This window comes from Podarcis raffonei, chromosome 1 (genome assembly GCF_027172205.1).
Source record: "Podarcis raffonei isolate rPodRaf1 chromosome 1, rPodRaf1.pri, whole genome shotgun sequence".
Taxonomy (NCBI): domain Eukaryota; kingdom Metazoa; phylum Chordata; class Lepidosauria; order Squamata; family Lacertidae; genus Podarcis; species Podarcis raffonei.
In genome coordinates, this window is record NC_070602.1 from 74,975,396 (window position 1) to 74,998,117 (window position 22,722).

General features: G+C 42.5%; 1 protein-coding gene across 16 annotated transcripts in view; it reads right to left on the reverse strand.

Moving 5' to 3' along the window:
* The window catches only part of BRSK2 (BR serine/threonine kinase 2), a 389,480-nt gene that overhangs the window by 12,127 nt on the left and 354,631 nt on the right, over nt 1–22,722 (reverse strand). For 11 of the 16 annotated variants that reach the window (XM_053394329.1, XM_053394309.1, XM_053394319.1 and 8 more), the window contains 3 exons: nt 16,369–16,492; nt 13,759–13,939; nt 11,736–11,825 (listed from right to left, as the gene is read on the reverse strand). In XM_053394329.1, coding sequence (XP_053250304.1) covers nt 11,736–11,825; nt 13,759–13,939; nt 16,369–16,492 — 395 coding nt within the window. Of the gene's footprint in view, nt 1–4,378; nt 4,427–11,727; nt 11,826–13,758; nt 13,940–16,368; nt 16,493–22,722 lie in introns of those variants that run through there. The other 5 variants (XM_053394348.1, XM_053394357.1, XM_053394301.1 and 2 more) reach the window with 2 other exon arrangements.

The window sequence follows — 22,722 nt, forward strand, 5'->3', positions numbered from 1 at the left end:
TTTCCACAACCAACATGGGTGGTGAACACCAGCACACCCAGGCTGCTGTGCAAAGCGTGAAATGACTCTTAGTAAATTTGCAAGTCATTTCTGAGGGAATACATTTTAAGAAATTCTACAAAGGTTTCATTTCTGTAAGTTGGATCCAGCTGCTAAGTATCTGAAAATCTGACCCAAGGCATTCACTGTGACATTAAAACCAGTAACACCAAGGAAAATGTCAGGATTTAAAAACAAAACAAAACTCCTCATTGGTAGCCATTCTACACTGTAGTGCAATTGTAACAAAACCCCTTTCTGTCCATCGCAATGAGTTGCTTAAAACATAGTAAATTTAGGCCAGCACTGCATTTCCAATAGTGATCAATTCCTAATGCACTATAAAAGGCACTCATCTCACTTTACTGGCTGAGGGAGCCGGCGTACAGCTTCCGGGTCATGTGGCCAGCATGACTAAGCCACTTCTGGTGAACCAGAGCAGCGCACGGAAATGCCGTTTACCTTCCCGCCAGACCGGTACCTATTTATCTACGAAGCATTAATAAATCACTTTGTTCTCTGTTGTTCACTCCAGCAATTTAAGGTCAAGGAATACAGTGAGTGTGTCCTGTCCTGAACTTCTTAGGCAGTAGCCATTGACAGTCATGTCAGCTGTTAATTAATTTAGCTTTTGAAAAGACCACTACTCTTGTCTTGTTTACATAGTCACTTGAAGCAACACCTAATTGGCAGATATGGTCACATTTGCTTACAGCATCAAGGAGTAATTCAAAGTCTACATAAAACTGAAAGAAAGACTATCCAGAATCCATATACCTCCTTATTGTCACCAGGATACAAGCCAATGAAAAGAATACTGTGGCTCACTGTAGTAACTCATTTGGGCTGAGCCACAGGAAGCACAAGGTGATCGGGACAACTCAGAAGTAATAAGCATGGAGGAGCAGCTTATTCTGATCTGTAAGATTCCCTCTGTAAGCTAAATTGGAACAATGGTATTTATATAGGGTAACAACTACAATTTAACATCCTTCAAAACAGTTTGGAAATCATCAGTTAAGTAAGGAAGTCCTGGCTATGCTGACTATACTTCCAAAGATGAAAAATAATCTAACTGTGGAAGGATGTGTGGATCCAGAATTGGCCTTCACAGTCACTTACGGACACACCGTTAAGACTGTGCTCATGGAAGACAATCTTACCACGAGTGATCGCCAAAGAAGAGAGAAATAGAAGGACACTCACAGCAGGAAACTGGCAATAAAGATAGATGGATTAGAAAAAAATATAACAGGACACCTCTTAGCCATGAAGTGTTCCTGGCTTCACAACTGAAATAACAGATGTGCATACCAGCCAACAAGCTCAGCCGTCACTTTTTCCAACTCCTATGCTTCTGGCCGCTTTTTCATTTTAAAAGTGCTGAATAAAGAATTAAAGCGTTTATCTATTCATTTCTCCAAAAGTAGGGAAACTTCATTAAACGTGAAAAACTACTCCAACCAGGGGAAGAACTGATGGTGACACTGTGGGGTGGGACGAGGCATCCAATCTGCGCAGTGCGTAGCGTGCAGAACTCAGCCCTAGAGAGGAACATGAATGCTTCAAGAGAATACAGGGACCCCACTTGCAGTCCCAAACCCAACCACTCTATGCCTGCTATATCTGCCTTCTTCCACATTCTTCCACACTTCTTGTTCTTCCCTCTTTTCTTATTCTCCTTCAGAGAGTATCTTCAGGTGTACTTTCCCCCAGATGCTTTGGGGTTTCCACAGAATACAGCATGCGGTATTATTCATGCCTGTTCATTAACTTATAATATTTATTTTTTAAAGGCGGATCTCATTAGTGTCACAATGACAATTATGTCACTATACCTGTGTTCTATGGCAAAGTGAAAAAGGCAGCAACCTATGTCTAATAGCTAGCCAATGGCAGCACAATGCCCATTTTACTCTTGGTGCTTCAAGAATCACGAAGTAGATCTTAGGTTTCTACGTAGCTAGAGCTAACAGGAGCAATTCAGCAGAACTGTTTCACATCAATAGCTCTCTGTTGCTGAAGCCCATGGGTAGGAAACCTGGAAGCCTGTAGGTCTGATTTGGCCACCGAGGCCATCCTCATCCCAACACACCCACCTGTTACTCTCCTGATGTCACATGAGAGCCACGGCTGCTAAGGAACTATTGGGAACCTTAGGGTGTGCTTCCATTGTTCCTTTGCAAGTGCAGCCTGTATTGAGTCCAGTTTAAATTTTGCAACGGGGTCATATGTCATCAGGTGATTGACAGCCAGATCCAGCCTGCCCCCTGAAAATGGATCCGCACCGCTGCTGAAGTCAATTGGTGATCGCTCTGGGTTGGTGCACCAGGTGAACACCTTGCTTGTGCCAGCTGCTGATTTCTTCCACAGATGGGTGCTCCAGCTTGTTCCCTTTGAGCAGAACCTGCAGTTCTGTACACTAGCACAGCAGCAGCAAGGGTCACTGTCTCCTGGCCTTGCTCCTGTGCCTCTAACAGGAGCCTGCCAGTGTCATGCAGAAATTTAGCAGCTGAAATATTTGCTGGCATGGAGGTAAGTGGTGTGGAAAGCTTTGCCTTCTTTATTTCTGCCGTAAAAGAAACAGGAGCAGGGCTAGGGAGTGGCAGGGCGATGAGTGGCAACCCCAGTAGCAGAGTTGGGTAGTGCTGTGTAAAACTGTGGCTTCTGTTGGGATGAGTGAATCAGAGAGCCACATGCCCTTGTCTTCATTCTGACTGATCAGCTTGAATTATTATGGGGTTTTAGTGCTGCATTTCTGCATGATGGTGGAGCGTTCCACTTGGTGATTACTTACACAAATTCTGAATGTTACCCTTTGCTAAAGAGATGACTGCTTCGCCCCAATTCTGTGCCTCTGAAAGAATCCCCATGGCTCATTTATGGGCAGGGAGCAATTCTCTCAAGTTATCCTAGGCAAGTCACTTCACAATGGGGCAGGCAGAAGCTGAGCCTCGTTGGCTGAGTCTCTTTGCAAGGGAGGGAGGGGGTCACTCCCTGGTCCCCACTTTTTTAGGAGAGGGAGTGGGCTTGGGGTGGGGGCTTCTCCCCACCCTCCACCAGCCCACCCGCCTGTTCTCATGATGGCAGGCTGTTGTGACTCTTGGACAGGCTAGCTGGGGCTGGGACACAGCACTCTCATTTGCCACATACTATTGGGGGTCCCTGCTTGCTTCTTGTTTCTGTATAAGGCTGACACGTGAGGTGAATCCCCACGTTGGAAACAGGTACTGGAGCATTCATTGGGTATCTGCCACAGCAATAATTAAGGACAGAAACTGAAGGCCTCCCTGTCCAGTGGCCAACTGGCCATATCAATTTTCTCTGTTGGCTCTCCCTGACAAAAGAGCACCTTCTGTCCTTCTGAGCACCCTAACTTAAGAAGGATATTGACAAGCTGGAAGGTGTGCAGAGGAAAGCAACCAAGATTACGTACAACAGAAAAATGGTACGCAGCCCAATCCAGATCGGGGCCAGCTACTTTCTTTCTAAAAACAAAGGAAGTTGATTTAAGCATGCTTGTGTTAAAACACTTGATTAATGTCATCTGTAGTTGGGTCCTCAGTCTCTGTTCTGAGTTGCCATATTCTATTTTTGGAAAGAACTATAGAAAGAAAGGAGATAACTTTGGTGATAGAGGAGTAGAGAGAACAGGGATTAAGCATGAGTCTCTCAAGCCAAGGAAGATGAGCTGTTCAGTGGAAATTTGTTCACTTTACACTTGTAGGCCTCACAGTTTGTTTCCATCAAAAGCAAAACAGTGAGTTGGGCTGCAGTTAAGCTTATTTACAGTAGCTAAGGATGCAACCACCGGATGAGATATTTCATTTGTAGTGGGAGCAAGAGAGGAATTTCCCTAGGAACAGTGGGTGGGGTGAGACTGATGGAATGAAGGCAGAACCTTGTTGTCCTCTTTTCAGCATGAGCTGGGGGGGGGGGAGCCAGGCAGTAGCACAGCAGAAAGGCAAGTGGTATACGGCTGCAGAACAGAGAAAGGTTGATTTGAAAGTGAAGTCAGAGTAAAGGCTTAAAAGCATGTATAACATCACCAGACATCTTTTTTGGGGGGTGGGGTGGGGTGGAGGAGGTAGTGTGAGAACAGGAATTTGCAAGACTGTGGAACCACGGATGCAGTGGTTGTGCAACATGGCAGGTCTGCGCACACGTGGAGGAAAAAAACTGGGTGATGTGTGTGCTCAAAAGGCAAGCAAGAGGTAAAGTGGGTGGTCATAAAGAGTGTCCAGAAAAGGGAGAAGGGAAAGGGTAGTAAGGTAGTCAGGTTGTTCAGTGGAGGCTGGGGGCTGGTGGGGGGGAGAGGAGGTGGAAGGGAAGTTCTTACCACATTTGGAAAGTCTCCCAGTCATCAACTCCATACAGTTAGTGGTGTCTAGATCATAAGAGTGGAAAGAGGAAGGAGGGAAAACAATATAAAAAATCGTTTCCAGATCTCTTCGTAGAAGGCAGTAATGTAGCAAACTTTTTCCTGGAGCAGAAGTATATATGGGATTGGCATTTCTACACTCAGTTGAGATTCTTCCTAAACTTATGCTAGAAGTGTTTTTTTTTGAATCAATCATGTAACACAGAGCAAACACTTTCTCCTCCCTATCGCTGCCAAATATTTAATATATGTGTTACAATGAATGTCCGAAGTTTGGGGACTTTTACATCCTGGCTACCTCAGACAAATTTTGTGAAAAATATCCAAAAATCCAAAAAAGGCCCACAAGTGAATTCTGAGAGCTAATCAAATGTCAGCATTTACTTGGGTATGTCTGAAAGATGAGAGAAATACAACAAATGACAACTAGGACTGGCTTCATTCCCACATGAATGCTGACATTCACCAAATTTCATACATTCACTGTAAAACCTACAGAAAGAAAAATAAAATACTTTGCAACATAGAAATCCCTGGAAAAGGCTGTTCAGCTAGATCAAATGTGTGAGTCCATTATGATGACTCATAGCACTATGAACATCATTGTCACTAAAATAAAAGCAAAGTATTATTCTACATGTACTCAAGATGCCAAGCTATCTTCTTTCACTACTATCTCATCCACCTCGGGAGCTATAAATGCTATGATATCTTGGGCTTCTCCAGACAACTTATTTTATCCCTTAAAACATTCATAGCCTGCTTCTCCTAAGAGTTTATGGCAGCTAGTAAAATGGAAAGAATTACAAAAGAGTGAAAAAAATGTATATTTATTTATTTAAAACTACCTCCAAAAAGTTCTTCCTATTGCTAACAATAAAGTAATGCAGTTTCCACTTGGCACCAGCAGTAATAATAGCATCCCCCATGAAAAGGGTTGGGGCTATCCCTCTTTCAAAGGAGGGGGCAGTAATTCCCCTACTTGCAGAGCTGTGTTTTGGGAGAAGGGATTACAGTGGAACCTAGGTTGTCAAACGTAATCCGTTCCAGAAGACTGTTCGACTTCCGAAATGTTTGACAACAGAGGCGTAATTGCTGGTTGGCAAATTCCTTTTTAAAAATGGAGAAATGTGCCTCGGAAGGCATTCGACTTCTGAGGCGCGTTCGAAAACAGAAGCATTCACTTCCAGGTTGTCGGAGTTCGGGTTCCGAATTGTTTGGCTTCTGAAGCGTTCGACAACCGAGGGTCTACTGTACTTCAAAAATGAGACACATTCAGGATGGCAGCCATAAGGGGTGGGTCAGGGCAAGAATATGTTTTGACAGTAACAGCACAAGTTTGGGGCTTGTGAAAAGTAACGACTCCAGGAGCAGCCCATTCCATTTTGGCGCCTGAGGCGAAAAGGGAAGTTTCCATTTCCCCCTCTCCCAACGCTAAAGCCAGAGTTTTGCTGCTGCCGATTCTCTTTAGTTCTCTAGGGAAGGCAAGAGGTACCTGGGGAACTCTGTTTGCTGGAGAAGTAAGAAGTGGCAGTAGCAAGAGCTCTTCCTGGCAGAATCCTGCTGCCTGAGGCAATTGCCTTGGCGAGCCTAATCATAACGCTGGCTAGGCTTGACTCACAAAGGAAGCAGTTGGTGGTAGGCCCAACTCAAGGTTTTTGGCTGCCACCCCCATGTGTCTTATCTTATGCTGAGAAACATAACGACAGAGCATCTTAAGGCAGCTTCCGCACTAGGGCTCTTTAACGCTGCTCAGACATTGCTCTCCTGTGATGAGCCTGAAGCAAAAAGAAACAGTGGCTCTGCAATATAGCACCATATATTGCCTGTAACCACGATGGCAGTGTCCATCTCCATGAGCAAGGAGGGCATGGGCATGTTAACCTAGCAGCAAGTTCCATACAGCCATGTTTCTGCTTCTTGTGGCTAATGGCCCTTTAATTAGGTCCTTCCTCCTTTGTCTCATTGCTATTAAAACAACGCCAGAGCAATCCTATGCATATCTACTCAGAAGCATGTCCCATTGAATTCAGTTGGGATGGCAGCCCTCAGAGACATTCCAGCACTTCCTCCTTTGCAAAGTGGGAAACACATTGCTAGCAAAGATGGCTAAAGATAGACGTTCTCTAAAAGGGGTTAGGTTGTATAAATGTTAGGGTAGAAGAGCAAAGCAAAAGGATAGGTATGCACCAAACAATCCAGCAGGAAGGGATCTTGGAAAAGAGAGGCAGGTCTAGGGTGACTGTAGATAAGGGAGCATGATCAGAAATAGCAATGCGAGGAAGGGTCCAGCAGAGATGAGAATCTGACTGAGAAAGGGCAGCTACCTCTTCCTGCAGAGGCCTTGCACAAGGTGAGAATGTTACAGAAAACAAGGAAAACTAGTTATTTAAAAAGTGAAAGGAGAACCTGGAAAGAGTGCATCCATGGGACAAAGATGAAAGACAAGGCTATCAATGGCCACCAAGTCATGATGGCTCTATATACTGTCTTCATTTGCTGGGGAACAACAGAAGAGGGCCACTGATCTCGTGCCCTGCTGTTGGGCTTCCCAGGGGCATCTGGCTGGCCACTGTGGGAAACAGAGTGCTGGAACAGATAGGCCTTGGACAGGGCTCCTCTTATTTACAAGCCACTGAAATCATTCCCATGCATGGATGGATGTTTTATTTATTTATATATATAGGGGGGGGTACTGTGATTAAGAAGTAACCTGTGTGCTGGCTTCTGTCTCCATCAGTTGTTCTAAGAAAAGTGGAGCTGTTTCCAAGGTGGGAGTTATAGAGCTTTGAGGATGGAATGCTCAGAAGGGTTTTATTTATGATGCTGGTGGGTCTTATACTCCAGGTTGAGGCCATGCAGTGTTAAGTGTCCCAGTGTGTACATCCTTGTATTTTCCCTCTTTGCTAACACTTCTGGATCTGTTAGCATATCTATAGCAATTATTGAAAAGTCTGACAGGTTCTCAGGACTGAAATGTTTAGCAACTGGCTTCACCCCTTTTTTTGGTTTCTAAAACATGTTGGTTGTAGTTTTTATTATGTTCTGGATATGACATCCCTTTTTTGCAGTCAATTATATGGATTATAATTATATATGGATTGTATTATATGGATTATAATTATATGGACCTAATGGTCAGGGGTCCCTTTACCTTTACCTATATGGATTATATTGCAAGATTTGCTGGTGATGTTCTGTTTTGACAAAAAAAAGGTGGAGAAATCCGTAATGGCTATCTTGAAAAAAGCTTCATTTAATTTTACCAGAGCAGCTGATGAAGGCAGAAGCTGACACACTTTACTACATAAATAAAGCTCTTTTCGTTAATAAAAATAACATATATATTATTTTAGTGATTAACCAAATCCTAAAAGGAATCCAGAACTGGCTTGTATGAAGTACTATTTGACACCCCTCCCCCCGTGTGTGTACACATACACAAAACTGAGCATCCATGCAATTTTTTGGTGAAGATTTCCGTCAACTGGAGCTCTCCAATAACCCAGCCATATACCAGACCTGGTCTGCATATGCAGCAGAATGCTGAGGAGGTGGAATAAACTGTGTCTCTTTGGACTGCAGATATGAGATACCATGTCTGAATGCTCTTCTGTGTCAAAATTCTCTACAAACGGGAAACTAGAGCATTGTGGAGACAGTTTCAGTCCACCTTTCTGTTGTGCAAGTCTCCTACTTATAGAGTCTCTTATTGTTGTTTAAACACAGCGAATTATTACCAAAAAAATAACCCCCCACCAGTAGCTCGTAGTGATAAAGTATGTTCTGCAATTTCAACACGCATATCATCTCCTCCTCATATTCTCAATGAATGGCAGCTTTATTTCACAAACACAGATGCTGGAAACTGCAGTCCTATTCAGAGATCGTTGCATTTCATAAATAACCAATGATTTCTACTAAAGCTTCTGTGTAAAAAGTTCAGCAAGATTCACATCAAGACCTACCAAAGAATAAAGCACTACAATTATGCAGGCCTCCCCTTCATCCCACAGGACATTTAAAACAGCTTATCAAAATAATAAGCGTTTAAGTTTGCATAAATACATAAAGATGAGATGAAGGAACTGTGTGGGACCTACTTTAAATACATCGGTTTCTGATGCTGATCTGATTCTGAAAATAAAGTCAGCAGGTTGCAACCCAGAAATCCCAACCTTTCCTTAATATTAACAATGCAGGAAGTGTAGTAAGCACAAAATGTCCCACTGCATTGTTAACGGTTACGTATAGCCTATTGCTGGAAGCTGGAACTTGCAACAATGGCTGAAAAGTTTAGGAACCACCACAGACATAAAACAGGGCAGGGGGAAAGCAGAGAATTCACTGCTCAGATGAATCAATGGATTATTTTAATACTGCCATTTATGGAAAGGGATACACAGACAGTTAACTCCTTCCCAGAGGAGGTGTCTGCTAGAGGAAAGCAATCAGTCCTGATAACAGAACTGGTATCATATGGAAATAATCACTATTCATTCTCAGAAACATCATTTCTTACTAATGGCTATAGATTTGTTCTGTGGAACAAAAAGAATGCACAAAATTGAGACATGGGCAAAAGTGTGGTACTTTTTTTCCCCCTATCTACCCAGGCAGGATTCTCCTTTCATTCAGTAAGGACTTCTTGGCAGAGTGAATATCCATGGAGATGGTATTCTCTTTTCACTCTGAAGATCATGGAGCTTCCAGAATTCAGGTGCATGAATGAAAGTGTGTACCTAAGGCTGCCTGATCAGTGATCATTTCAAGGAAGAAATCTCCAGTGGCTCAGGGAGCACAGCGCTGAAGTGCTTTGGTGCTGAGTGGAATTTTAGTGGTGCACTTAGCTTTCACCTGTGCACTGAGCTTGTTCCAGTTTGCATTAGATCAAAAGTAATAAGCAGAGCGAGTCCCAAGAAGCAGAAATGAGAATGAGAATGGAAGATACTAACTGGGATGTGCAGGTGTGACACAGGAACGCACCACTGAAATGAGATACACGCACAGACAAGGAAACGACGCGATGTCTATTAATATTGGTGTGAGCTTGCAAAGAATGAGAGACAACAGAAAACAGTCCTGTTCTGAAACCCAGGCAAACCAGTTTAATGGGCCGGCCCACAGCTCAGCAGACCAAGCAGGGTCCGGAGATGTAGCAAGCATCACCTCCACGAAGTCACAAGTCCTTGCTGGCAGTGATGGAGCTGGAGACACGTTCAGAGATGGGGTCACCTAGCTGCAAGGTACATCTGTTGCAATATACTGTATCATCCCTCTCCCTCTCACAGTACATACAGTATATGTTTGTGCACAGAGAGGCCTCCAGTCACTCACCTGTAATGGCACCTGACCTGGAAGGTGGGGAACACTGCTTTGCTAGAGCAGGTGAGCTCTCTGAACTTCTCCAGAGGCTAGAATCAGTTACAAATGCTTTGCACTTTAATCTGTGAGTTACAGATTAAATGAACATTGATTTCGACTGAGGCTGCTTTTGAAGTAAGCAACTGTTCCTCACAGAATGCAGCTTGATTTGGTGTTACCCAGGCTGCAAAGACATTATGCTAAGCTGAATGGCCCTTCATGATTCTATGATCTCCTGGGTGCCAGGGGACAAGAAGGTGGCTTTTGTGTTGGAAGGAGAGCAGCATTCCTTCCCATGCCCATTCAAGGCTCATCTGACAATCATCTGGGAACAATTGTTCTTTAATTCTATTCCATTTTAAAACAGTGCCATTTGGTGCCAACTTCCCAATAATTCCTATCCCATTTCAAAATTTCCTATCCCATTTCAAACGAGCATAATTTTGGTGACATTTTTGCTTCCCTGTTTTCTCAACCACAGCCTGGACATCCATATAATTTTTAAATCTCAGCCACATACGAAATAAATGTTTCTTGTCAAGAATTCCATCCAGTCACTGGTTTATTTAAGTCTGAATTCACAGAAAGTGGAGGCTGTTTAATAAGTCACTATGAGTAAATGCTACACATGGGAAGTTTGTTCTCTGTTGTTATTGTTGTTAGCCTCAAAAAGATGCTAACCTTATTGAACTCTTCTAAAAGCATGAAGAGCTGGGGCTAGTGAGGACAAAGCCAACTTTCTTCCCATGTGGCTACAACCACTGCATGATGAATTTATATAAGAAGCAGTCATCCTGCAGTGCTGAGTCTTGGAATCTACCCTGATGCTCCCTTTGCTTATTAATTTGAAACTCCTTGTTTCCTATCCTAGACCAGCCAGACACCTGCAGATGCAAGTGACAGCAGTCTGTCTGACCAGATTCAAATTATATTGATCAGTTTTAGACATCTAGTAATTCTTTCCCAATCCTTGCTCTCAGTTGTGAAAGGCTGCCCATCTCCTCCCGTTGATATATTTCTCACATGCTTGTCATCACAAGGGTGGCTTTAAAGGGTGAGATTAGCTACCACTGGCATAGAGAGAAATTGGACTTTGGGTCTATGTACCTCATGTTTTGTTCTGTTTTTCCCATACACTTTACAACAGACAAACGTTTCCTGTAGTGTAGAGTTGTTGTTGTTTGCTTGGAAGAAGCTAAATCCACTTATCCTAGTGACCTTCACGAGGTGAAGCAGTGAAGATCAGGGCTTGTGGAAGGCTAGAGAGGTAGTAGGGGAATTGCTAAATGAAGAGATTGCCAGTAGATAAATGTTCATCCCATTCATGAAAGGGCTAAAGGGTAATAAAAAATTATTTCCTCGTGGAGTGTGGCATAAAACTGTAACAGGCGAGATATTTCTGCCATTGCTCAGCCATTTCCACTTCATTAAAGTGAGCAGATAAAATGGCATGTGGCTTCTTCAGAGTAAGTGACTTTCCAAAAATCAGTCTTGCTCTAAACTTCCAATAATTCCCACTTGCTAGCAAAAGTCACTTCCTCCCCAGGAGCTAACTCAGGCCAGTGTTTCTTTTAAAAAATGGTTTGTAGAGGACTCTTTCATCAGATACATTTTGAGGCATGTCCATGATTTTGGGGTGGGGGGGATTTTTGGAATTAAACAAACTGCTGGTGACACTTCCTGTGAAAAGGGGGACAAATGGCTCTTGGGGCAGGGCAGGGCAGGGCAGGGCAGTTCACGTGGAGGTGGGGGGGGATGCATTTAGGAAATGGGAATTGGTGCAAGGCAGGTGGGAGTGGAGCAAATGGCAAGGGAGAGATGTGCAGAGGAGTCTTACTGTTTGTGCTGAATGAAACTAGTTTTCTAGGTGCAACTTGAGGGCTATGCTGATAGGTGCTTCCAATTCATGTCCTTGCCTGAAGCAAAGCACTGAGCTGTGGAAGCTACTTACCTGATAACTGCTGCACTGAAGGCTGGTCATGTGTGCTTAACAACTGTGCCTGAATGGTTTCTACTACCCTCTTAAAGCGACGGCTTGGACCTGTGAAAAGACACATCAGACTATGAGTTGTGGAAGAACTGAACACTGCTGTGGAAGGGAGAGTGTAGGAAGAGAGCACATTTCCATTAACTTTTCTGCTCAGTTTTAGACTTCATCTGAAAGCTTCTCATCCTTATGTTTACAAATATGTCCAGTTCCCTTCTGTTAATTATTTCTTCTCCTTTATATTCCCCCCATGCCACCATTTTGCTGCTCCTCTGCCAGCCCCTCTGGCTTCTCTCTCTCACTCCTGCCTCTAGGCTTCCAGCCATGCTGCTCCCTATGCTCAGAATAGACCCCACCTCTCTGTTCAGCAAATAATTTCATTTTTCTCTCCCAAGTCCTTATCTCAAGACTCACTTATGCAACAAAGTCTTTTTCAGAACCAGCTACCAGAGGCTCACTTTACCTGCTCCTCCATTACTAATTTAGTCTCTCTTTCTTGATCCCCATGACTTTCTATCAATCCTTGAGCTTTCTTCTTTCTTGCCTAGTTAATGAAAATGGCAAATCCTCTAGAAAGGAATGATGTCACTTTTATGTTCTGTACAGCATGCACCTAAGGACCTTGTTCCAGCTCTATGAAAGTTTAATATTAGTAGCAGTAGGTTATGCCTATCACATTCTTAATAAAGCTTTATGAAGACACACTTCCCTCTGAAACTTACTAGACCTTCCAGCTCCCTTGCAACATCTGTATATCTCATTATATTATACTTAACTACCTAGTTCGTATACCCCTGGTACCTCTACCATTTCTCCCAAACATGGCCAGCAAAAAACCACTGTTCCTTGTTTGCTTGTTTGTATTTTTTAAAAAACACTGCTTAGTCTCCAGGATTTTGGGTAACCCAAATCCCCAAAGCAAAGTAGAACTATATGTAATCTAAATAACCATCCATTTCCAAAGCTTTTGCATTTTTTAAAGCACTCCAGAACAGCTGGTGTCCCATGAAGCTAAACACAGTCAGTATGACTAAAGAGGGTGGAGTGGTAAACTCAACCCACCTTAATTTGAGTACTGCTAGTCATGTAATGTGGCTTACCAAGTGTTTGACAGGCCTACCATTTTAGTTTTTTTAGTCTCAGGCAGAGCAGGCAACAAAAGCAGATTTACTGAGTCCCTGTTGGACCGCCATACCTGGATGATGGACAATGTTCATCCGCGCAAGTCACAAGCTACACGTACCTGCTCTACTAGGCTAAATGCCCCAAATAACATCTTAAGGGCACCAATTTTGAAAGCTCTCTTCCAGAATTCTGAAGACTAGTTTGACTGCTAAAATGTTTCCTTTTGAAGCTGCCTCAAACACAAACAAATCCAGAGAGGCAGCTGTGTTAATCTGTTGCAGCGAAAACAACAGAAAGTTTTGTGGCACTTTTAAAGACCAATGAATGGTATATTTGATCGTCAACCCTACACAGGAAAAGAAATGCAAACTATGTAAATCACTGTGTGTGATAAGTGCATTTCACAGCATGTATATCTGACATTCACACACAAGGAAAACATAAGCTGTGTTAGTAAGCTACAACTGTTAGCAGTATAATTATGCACATGCATGGCAAAAAAGTGTGATGTGCAATTTTCCACACATGATGACCAGCAATTTGGATGGCTTTAAGAGAGGATTAGACATGTCCATAAAAGATAACACTATCAATGGCTATTAGCCACAATGCCTATGTTCTGACTCTACTGTCTGTGAATGCCACTTGTTGGGAATCACAACTGGGGAGGCTGTGGTTGCACCCAGGGGTCCTGATTCAGCAGGGATTTTCTTACAACAATTTAGACACCATTTGAACACTTCCACATACATGCAAACTGCTGCTGCCTGTTGAAGAAATTAACTACAATTAAGGCCGCCCTCGCTATTTTGTCTGTGCTCCTCCTTCTCCTCCATGCAGACAGCAAGCTTGTGACAATTACCTGATAAAAGTGTGAAAGTGACTGAGTAGATCCCGTTCTCTTTCTGGGCCTCCCCACCTTCTGTGTATGTTATGTCCACTTGGAACTTCACTGGCTTCTGAAAGACAGCAGGGCCCCCTGTGGATTTGTACTCTGCGCGGAAGCTTGTCTGTGAGATGACGCTGTGACTGAGGCTGGGGATCTAGTAGGAAACAACAACATGAAGAACAAATGGTACTACCACTCTAAAACCAGTGGCAACACACCAATTTAAAAAGCATCAAAATCTGAATGGGAAAGACTGCTGTTTTGTGGGACTGCCCTTTCTTTAAGAATGAAGGAGCATTCTGGTCTGATCTGCAGCAATAAAAAATGAACTTCAATAAGATCTCATCAGCTAGCCATTTATTAAAAATTGTTAAATGCCCAAATTCCTGGCTCCGAGAACTGCTCACACACAGCATCTCCGCCTTACCAGGATTCAATTTCAGTTTACTGGCTCTGATCTAGTCCACCACTGTGTCTAGGCACCAGTCTAGAACACCCATGGCTTCTCTTGATTCAGATGTTACAGAGAAACAGAGCAAGGTGACATTTGCACATTGTTGAAACCACACTCCAAATCTCCTAATGATTGCCTCCAGAATCTTTCATATGGATGTTAAGCAGCACTGGGGGCAAAATAGTCTCCCAAGGCATTCAAGAACAAAGTTTACAGAGTGCAGGCACATAGTCATTCTGTACTCTTCTCTGGACCAGCCCTGAAGATTTGAGTGGGACCACGGTAAAACACTGCCGTGTGGGTTTGTGGGAGTATTGCACAAGTCATAGCTGTCAACTTTTTCCTTTTTTAAAGGGAAATCCTATTTGGAATAAGGGAATTTCCCTTTAAAAAAAGGGAAACGTTGACAGCTATGGCACAAGTGTCAAAATGTATAGGAAGCATTCTTGGACTGATAATGTGGAAAGGAGAAGAAGAAAAATTTTGAAGTTATTAATATAGTGTTGAAAGCACTTTGCACACATTATCTTCATGCACCTTAGAACAAACCTGCAACTCTTATTACCTCCATATTACAGGTTTGGGGAGGGCTGTGAGGAAGCAGTTTGACTTTGGTCCCCAATGAGCTGAGATTTGAATCAGCACTGTGTTGCTCATGCTGTTAACTACTCTGTCACACTAGCTCCCAATAATTATTTGGGGCTGTAATCTTATACAGTTTTATCTGGGTATATCCGATTGTTATCCAACTTAAACCATACTCAGATACACCAAAATCAATAGACTTGAGTTACTTATGCCCATTTATTTCAACAGGTCAACTCTGAGTATGACTAATATTAGATTTCACCCAATGCCAACTTCTGAGTAGATCTATACAGAGTTGCACTCTGAGGGACTTAAAACTGGCAAAGATCATTTGAGATTTTTGCTCTTACACATACGACTGTATCACACTCCACTTTAAAAGAAGCCCCAAAGATTAACTGTTTCAGTGAGAGTTCCAGAACATGTCTTGAGATTGTCTTCTCCCAAGGGCAGAGTTTGCTTTGGCCCCCAGAAAAGGGCAAGAAATAAGCTACTAGATGGGAATGTAAAGGAATCACCCTGTTATGTATAGCCACAGTGATTTTATGTGCAATTTTGCTTGGAGTATGGCTAGATTTATACACCATGCTCTGGGGAACCTGAAAAATATGCCTAAGAAGTTAATCTTTTAAAAATCTTATTTCTCAGGGAAGTTCTGCTAAGAAAGCCAGCTCTGAGTCTGGCATATATGAGTGAGAAATGAATACATAAAAAAGAAAATGAGTAACGGTGAGGGAAAGATGGTGTAATTGAGGAACAAAGAGGCAAAGGTCACTTATACACTAGCCATTTAATATGGAGCAGACATAATCTCTTCACTCAGTTTTTACAGAGAATTTAGATGACAGCATTTCCAACTCAATGTACTCCAGAATTCTTCATATTGTCCTCCCACCTTTTTCAGATCTGAGCTGTGATTTTTAAAAATAGCTTGTATTTTTTAAAATAAAAAAATAAAGATTACATTTAGTCAGTACATGCTATATAGCCATAGTAACAATAATAAACACTACATCAATGGAAAGAAGCTTTCCTACCACTGTATATTCTCCTGCATTCTAGTACTATAAAGCACCCCTACTCATTTTGTTAAAATGCAGTTCAGAATGGCATTGAGCCTTCTTGGGGCTACTGTCTCTTTAATTTCCCTCCATTCTTTGTTTTAAAGTGGCTTCTGCTTCTGGCTCTTACATTAGTCAGTTCCTGTTCCTTGTGTGGTTGGTGATAATTACTAGTTTTGTCTTTGCAATCAAAGCAAATGTTCATTAATTTTATTATCACAATTACATGGTTAAGGTAATAAAAAATAAAATTTCTAAAAAACAATTACTCCAGCTGAAAAGAAACCCAAAATAAAACCACCTCCCACAGATAACAGGAACTGATTAGTCAATAACCAAGAAACACTGTGGCCACAGGAGAGAACAGAAAGAAATTTTAGTTTCAAAGGGCACTAGTGTGGAATGTGTCTGGAACTACAGGCTGAGAAACCACAGCTCGTCAAGTTTCACTTGTGTGTTTATGTTTATGTCCGTACTTACCGAGAGGAATGCATGGACTATGTCAGCCTTGATAGAACTCAGCGGTTTGTCCTTAATAACCACAAAGATCTGTTCTTCTTTCTCTAGGTTGATAAAGTTACCAAACCAGGATTTTTTGGCAAGCCTGACCAATCCAGGAGGGAGAGAAAGAAAAGGCGAAAAAACAGAAAGCAAAGAGAAGATTTAGAGAAGAAAAGCACAGGCAATTATAATACACAGCCAACTAGGTCTTAGCTACGCTGTGTGGAATGGTATAAGTCATTGTGTCAAGAGAGTCATATTTGCTCAGAGACAGAAAGCACCCCAGTGATGCATTTGGCTTTACTACAACAGTATGTATGGTTGGAAACAGAAGACTAGGTACTGTCAAGTAAACCTAGAAGGGCAGAGGCACTAATGGATACAACTATGAAACAGCTTTACAAGATACAGCAGGGAGCTGAATAAGGAGGACATTGGTAGGACTCTTTGTGTGTGCCACTGATATGCACACATGTAGTCCATGCACACCCTGCTTTCTGTAAGCACTCTGCACATGAATGGAATGTGTTCTCCGGCACCCTAAAAATCCAGCATGCACTGTGCGCATTGACAGCCTCCTGGACACTCATTACAATGCCTAGTCCTGAGGTTATTTAATCTATAGTAATATCACACATTTAAGAGAGAAATGTTTTACACTACTAGCTTTCGAAAGCAAGCTGGCTTAAAAATAATAATAATAAAAGCATCTACATCTGCCTGCCTGCCTAACAGAGGAAAAGAAAACAATCACACTTTGGCAAATCTCTCCCAGTTCCTCTGCTAAAACTGGGTTGGGAAAGCACAACTCTCTGAAATATTAATAAGCAGCTATAGCTGACCACAAGCCAAAGATTAGCATGGGGAACAGTAAAGAGAAAGGGCCACTCATTTAAGTAGGCTATTAAGAAGCCTGGGCTTTTGTCTTCCTCAAACACACCAGAATGACTCTGTAGGCCTCAGAACAATTATGCTGTCTGTTCCTTGCACATTAAAAGCCTTTGCTGATTAGATATTTATATGTATAGTTATCCATCCAACTGCCCCAGTCCCTTCAGACTTCAGGTTGCTGCAATACACCTCTGAATAGAAACATATGAAGGATGGAGCAAGTGCTTTTTCTAGCACAGGTACATGGACCACACAGCGGGTGCATGCTGCTGCTGGATATGTCCACGACCCACTAAACACATGCTACCTTTCCATATGCCACAATATATACATTTTAATAACTGGGGTTTATTTCCTTCTCTCATTTAAACAGGGAGAGACAATTCTAGCGAAATCCTCATGGGTGGGTTGCAGAGTTTTTGATGAACTTACTTTACTTCTGTGTGGATGAGGGGTGTATTTGATGGTCTTTTCATTCTGCAAAGCTAGCTCACCAATGGCCTGTGCCCTGCAGCCTTCCTGCGCCCTGCAGCTTTCTGCAATTCAGTTACAGCTCAGGGAAAGGCATCATGAGGTAACTCCTCCCACAGAGTTTTTCCAAGTTAGGAAGCAGGGCAGCTGAAGAGGCTGCAGTGTGCTGGCAAAATGTTTACAGAAAATAAAAGGAAAAATGCAATCCTACCCTGCAATAAAGCAAGCTTAAAACTCAAGGAAATTCTCAAGTCTCCTGAGAATGAGGTGGAAAAAAGGAAAAGATATTTTGCAAGGAAAGAAAACTTTGGAGAAATTGAAGGAGAGTTTTTGGCACAGCACTAGTCTGCATGATCTAAGCAGTGCTGCTTCCAACAGAGAGAATAAGTGCTATCCGAAAAATTATTAACTCTACACAGGGGGAGGAAAAAAAGGGTGGGAGCATGCAGCCTCAGTTATTCAAGATTCACGGCACAATTTTCTAAGCATGTTTACTCAGGAGTAAACTCAGGCCACTGTGTTCAATGAGCCTTACTCCCTAACAAGTGTACTAAGTAAAAGTTATTTAAATGAAATGGTACACTGCTTTCTTTTTAAAGTGCTGCCAACCAAGCAAAACATTGCATTAGAGAGAAGCGAAACTTGCTTTCCCAATAAGGCCTTAAGCATTATGAACATTATGAAATTGACATTAAAAATATTGAAGACCATTTTGTAAAATTAAAAACTGGCATATTTCAATTGCCTCTGAGCCGTGATAAAGGATGTACTGTATCCATTCTGACACTTCATATAATCACAAGAGTAGGGGCTGTTCTGAAATGAATGTTTTAATTCACATCCAATGGTAGGAGATTTAAAAGAAAAACCCATTTTAAAAGAAGAAGAAGGAATAAAAAGGTGCATACTGTTGGTAAAACTGTATCTCATGAATGATCACCAGGAATAAAGGTTATAGGGGCCTGCTTAAGCTTCCACTGATACCCTGGAGCCTGTAACTGCTTGCAATACAGAGTTCTTCTGATGAGATACAAGACAGAATAGATTCTTGCGAGTTCTCCTGATGTAACTGTGCTGGGTCTGCAGGGCAAAGAGGCATAGATAGTGGCACTGATGTTTTATAATGAAGGAGGGAAATTCAGCAGACCTGGCAGAATATCCATATTGCATAGACTTATCAGGTACTAGTTTAACAAGTAAGGGTTGGGGACAAGGAAGGAGAGATTTATATACACCAGTGGCTCAATTAGTTTGGTGTATTCCTAGATACTCGTGTGATCAAAGTAATCCCAGAACTATATGGTACATATTCCTATTGACTGTACCAGTGGGTCTGTAGATACTATTGTCTAAGACCACCCCACTCAGAACCTGCAGTCTTACAGCTTACTCACTGTCTGGACATATTGTAGATACATCAGCTGAAGGCTAAAGTGATGATTTTTTAAAAATAAAGTGAAGCAGTATGGACGGGAATCTGAATTCTGATTGGGTTTAGCACCCTGCACACTCAGGCTTGAATCCCGAGGGTTCCCTAGATTCATTACTGCAACTCATATTCCATTTTGTGGGGGCTGTTGGGATCTTTCTAGACCAATCTGCACATAGAACAAGAATCAGACAAGACCCACTTCTCAACAGAGGACCCTGCAACGGTTCCCCCAGCACTTCTTAGGACCCACAGAAAATCAGTGTACCCGAAGGGAAACCTTAGGTCCCCAGCACAGGAAAATGGGAACCCTGAGAACTGGGGGATCTGGTAGATCCTTACCTTAACTCTGCCATTCTGGGTCCTGCTATGATCTGGGTCAGGGATAATATTCCAAATTTTGTTGGACTACAACCCCATCAACTCCAGTAAAATGGGCAGGGATGATAGGTCCTGTAGTGTGATATCTGAAGGTTCTATATTGGCTACTTTGTAATTGCAATTCATATATTATCACTTCAAATCTAGATGAATGTAATGGGAAGATTTCAACGTGGTGCTAGAGAGATTGTTATGGTGTAAGAATCTCCCCTCTCCTCCCATTGCCACACTGTTCTGGTGGTTCTCCACACACACACACACACACACACACACACACCCCAACTGGGGCAGGGGGAGGATGGGGGTCAAACTTCACTGCTCTAGTGGAAGTCCTTATGCGGGCATCTGCTAGCAGGACCGGTTAGTTGAATCTGGCCCAACGTTTTACTTTAAAGGTGGGTTGGAATTTCCAGATTGAAAGCTGGCTGTCATATTTAGCACTAGCAGTGCTCCCAGTTGCTGCACTATTGCTTTAGGGACATAATTCAGGGTGCTAATTTTGATATATAAAGCCTTATCCCAGTAGCCCTTAAAGGCCACCTTATGCAACTCCCAAGATTGACTGAGGGAATCTGTTTGGCAATACCATCGATGGGTGAGATTCAAACAGTAAGGGAGCACAGGGAGATATTCTCAGTGGCTGCACCACAACTGCAGAACTCTCTTCCCTTGGAAATGTTCAGAAGCCCAAGACAGGATGTTGTTGGGAAGCACTGTTCTACGGCCTTTCCCCCTTTTTCTTTTGGAGGGTAGGGTGTCATTACTGACTTAGGAGATGGTTTGGGGGTTTTGATACTGAAAATAACCCTAAAGGAAGGAGAGTGAAACATAAAAAAGAAATAAAGAGGAGAATACACACCGGGGGCAACCTTAGGATTCAGAGGAAAAGCTTGCACAACATATCTGAAGGGTAGGAAGTCCATAGGGGGAAAACGACCTTGAAAAGCACTGCAGAATCAACTTGACATCTATCTTAAGAAAGGTTTTCTACCCCAAGAGATTGGTAGAAAGCAACAAGGTGTACTGGAGAAAGTATGCAATTTTACATCATGTTGTAGACAAACAATGACAATCATTCTCTATATCTAAAATAAACCCATGGATTTAAACAGAATTGTCTCTCTGTTGACCAGTGCTGCAATTCTATTTCCACTTAACTAGGAGTAAGCCACACTGAACTCAACAAGACTTATTTCCGAGTAGACATGTATAGGATTGCATTGTAAAACATGCTTATACACCATCTCAATTTGTATTAGAGGCTCTAGCTTCTACAGGGGATTTCTGAAGCCCCTATGGGCTAAATTCTAAGTCAAAATACTAGTGGACACATACATACAGCCCAGTTCAAACAAGTCCCATGATTCAGGACTTTGCTGAATTGAGGCCCTGCTGCAAATCAGCATAGCTCCATCATCTGGCACACATGGTGCAATGCTTTTTTTCTTTTTTAAAATGTTAGATTTATAGAAGGTGACAGCAAACAGAAACACCAAGAGAACAAAAGTTAGGCAACCACCAATTCCATTATGTTTCTATTGGCTTGTGGCTCAAAGGCAGCTCTCTCCATGAATTGCTTCCTGTGCCTGCAGTCCTGTACACTAGGGAAGGCTAACCTTTTTTATGCCCAAGGGCTGCGTTCACCCTTGGCCAATGCTGCAAGGGCTGAATGTTGTATACTAGCAGTGAGTATGGCCACCCCATATTCTCACTCACCTACACAGGTAGGCAAAATGCCATGCAGATCAGCTGCGAAGGTTGATTATTATCCCTCCCTGTTCATATGACCCATCTGATGACTGGAGTGGGAAGATTTGCTTACCCAACAGGGTGCTGAGTCTACATTAACTTTCCCCCTTTTTTGAAATCAGTGGGGTCCTGGAGGGGCAGAAAAAGTGTGCTGGGAGCCCTCCATAGCTGTTAGCCACCCCTAACGTATGCATTTAGAATGTTTCAGTCCAACTGATCTCAATAGGAACTAAGCAGCCTAACTAAAAAGGATTGCAACTTGAGTTTCTCTTTCTAGCCAGGCATGCAGTAAGTGGAGAATATATCTCTGCACCAATGACATATCTGTACCAACATTATTAGTATGAGGAGTCACTGCAGGATACCAATGAGAAAGATCACAGAGTTTTGCCTAAAATGTGTTTGAAACCTGTTCAATGTATCATTTTTTATGGTAGTTTTTGGACTCAATCCCCAGGTCTGTGCTGCCACAGTAGAATATGGTCCCTGTCACCCGCAAATAAAAAAGCATTATATATGTGTGTGTGTGTGTGTGTGTGTGTGTGTGTTAAGTTCACCAAGGTGCTTTAAAGACCTTTTGTTTACATATTTTTCTTATATCTTAAGTTCCTTTGCATTAACAGATACTGTATTTTTCGCTCTATAAGACGCACTTTTTCCCTCCTAAAAAGTAAGGGGAATTGTGTGTGCGTCTTATGGGGCAAATGCAGGCTGCACAGCTATCCCAGAAGCCAGAACAGCAAGAGGGATTGCTGCGCAGCGAAAGCAGCGATCCCTCTTGCTGTTCTGGCTTCTGGGATTCAGAATATTTTTTTTCTTGTTTTCGTCCTCCAAAAACTAGGTGTGTCTTATGGCCTGGTGTGTCTTATAGAGCGAAAAATATGGTAAGTCCTCAGGATAAAGACTGAACTAGCAAGTGATGCTAGGATCCCACTCTAGTTATCCTTTTATATCTAATTGTTCTAGAATGTGTATGGTTAGAGACATGTGAACTAGCACAATGTGGCAAATGCTTCTCCAGTTTCTTTGAAGTTTTCTTCCCCTGTGAAAGAGGCTTCCATTTTTCTGTCTCATTCTCAGGGCACTAGAAAAATTATTTCTTTTGAATTTTGGTGGGTATTGAGATTTTGAGCTAACTTTATTATTGCAAGGTAGCGGAGGTTGGTACGTGTAAACCTTTCTGTAGTACTCTAGAATCTCCCCAGCATGTGCTTCCTAATCTGAAAAAGGCTCATGGGAGGAGTTATCTCATAATGTCTTCTCCTGAGCTTTAACTGAAGCATGGACAACCGGGAAGGCTGCTGGAGTGCAGACACCACTGGTGAGATGATTTGTGGAATGAATGAAAGGACACCTAAAAATATCCCTTGGCCACTGCAAAAGTAAGGTGAGTACAGTGAAAACACGGCACC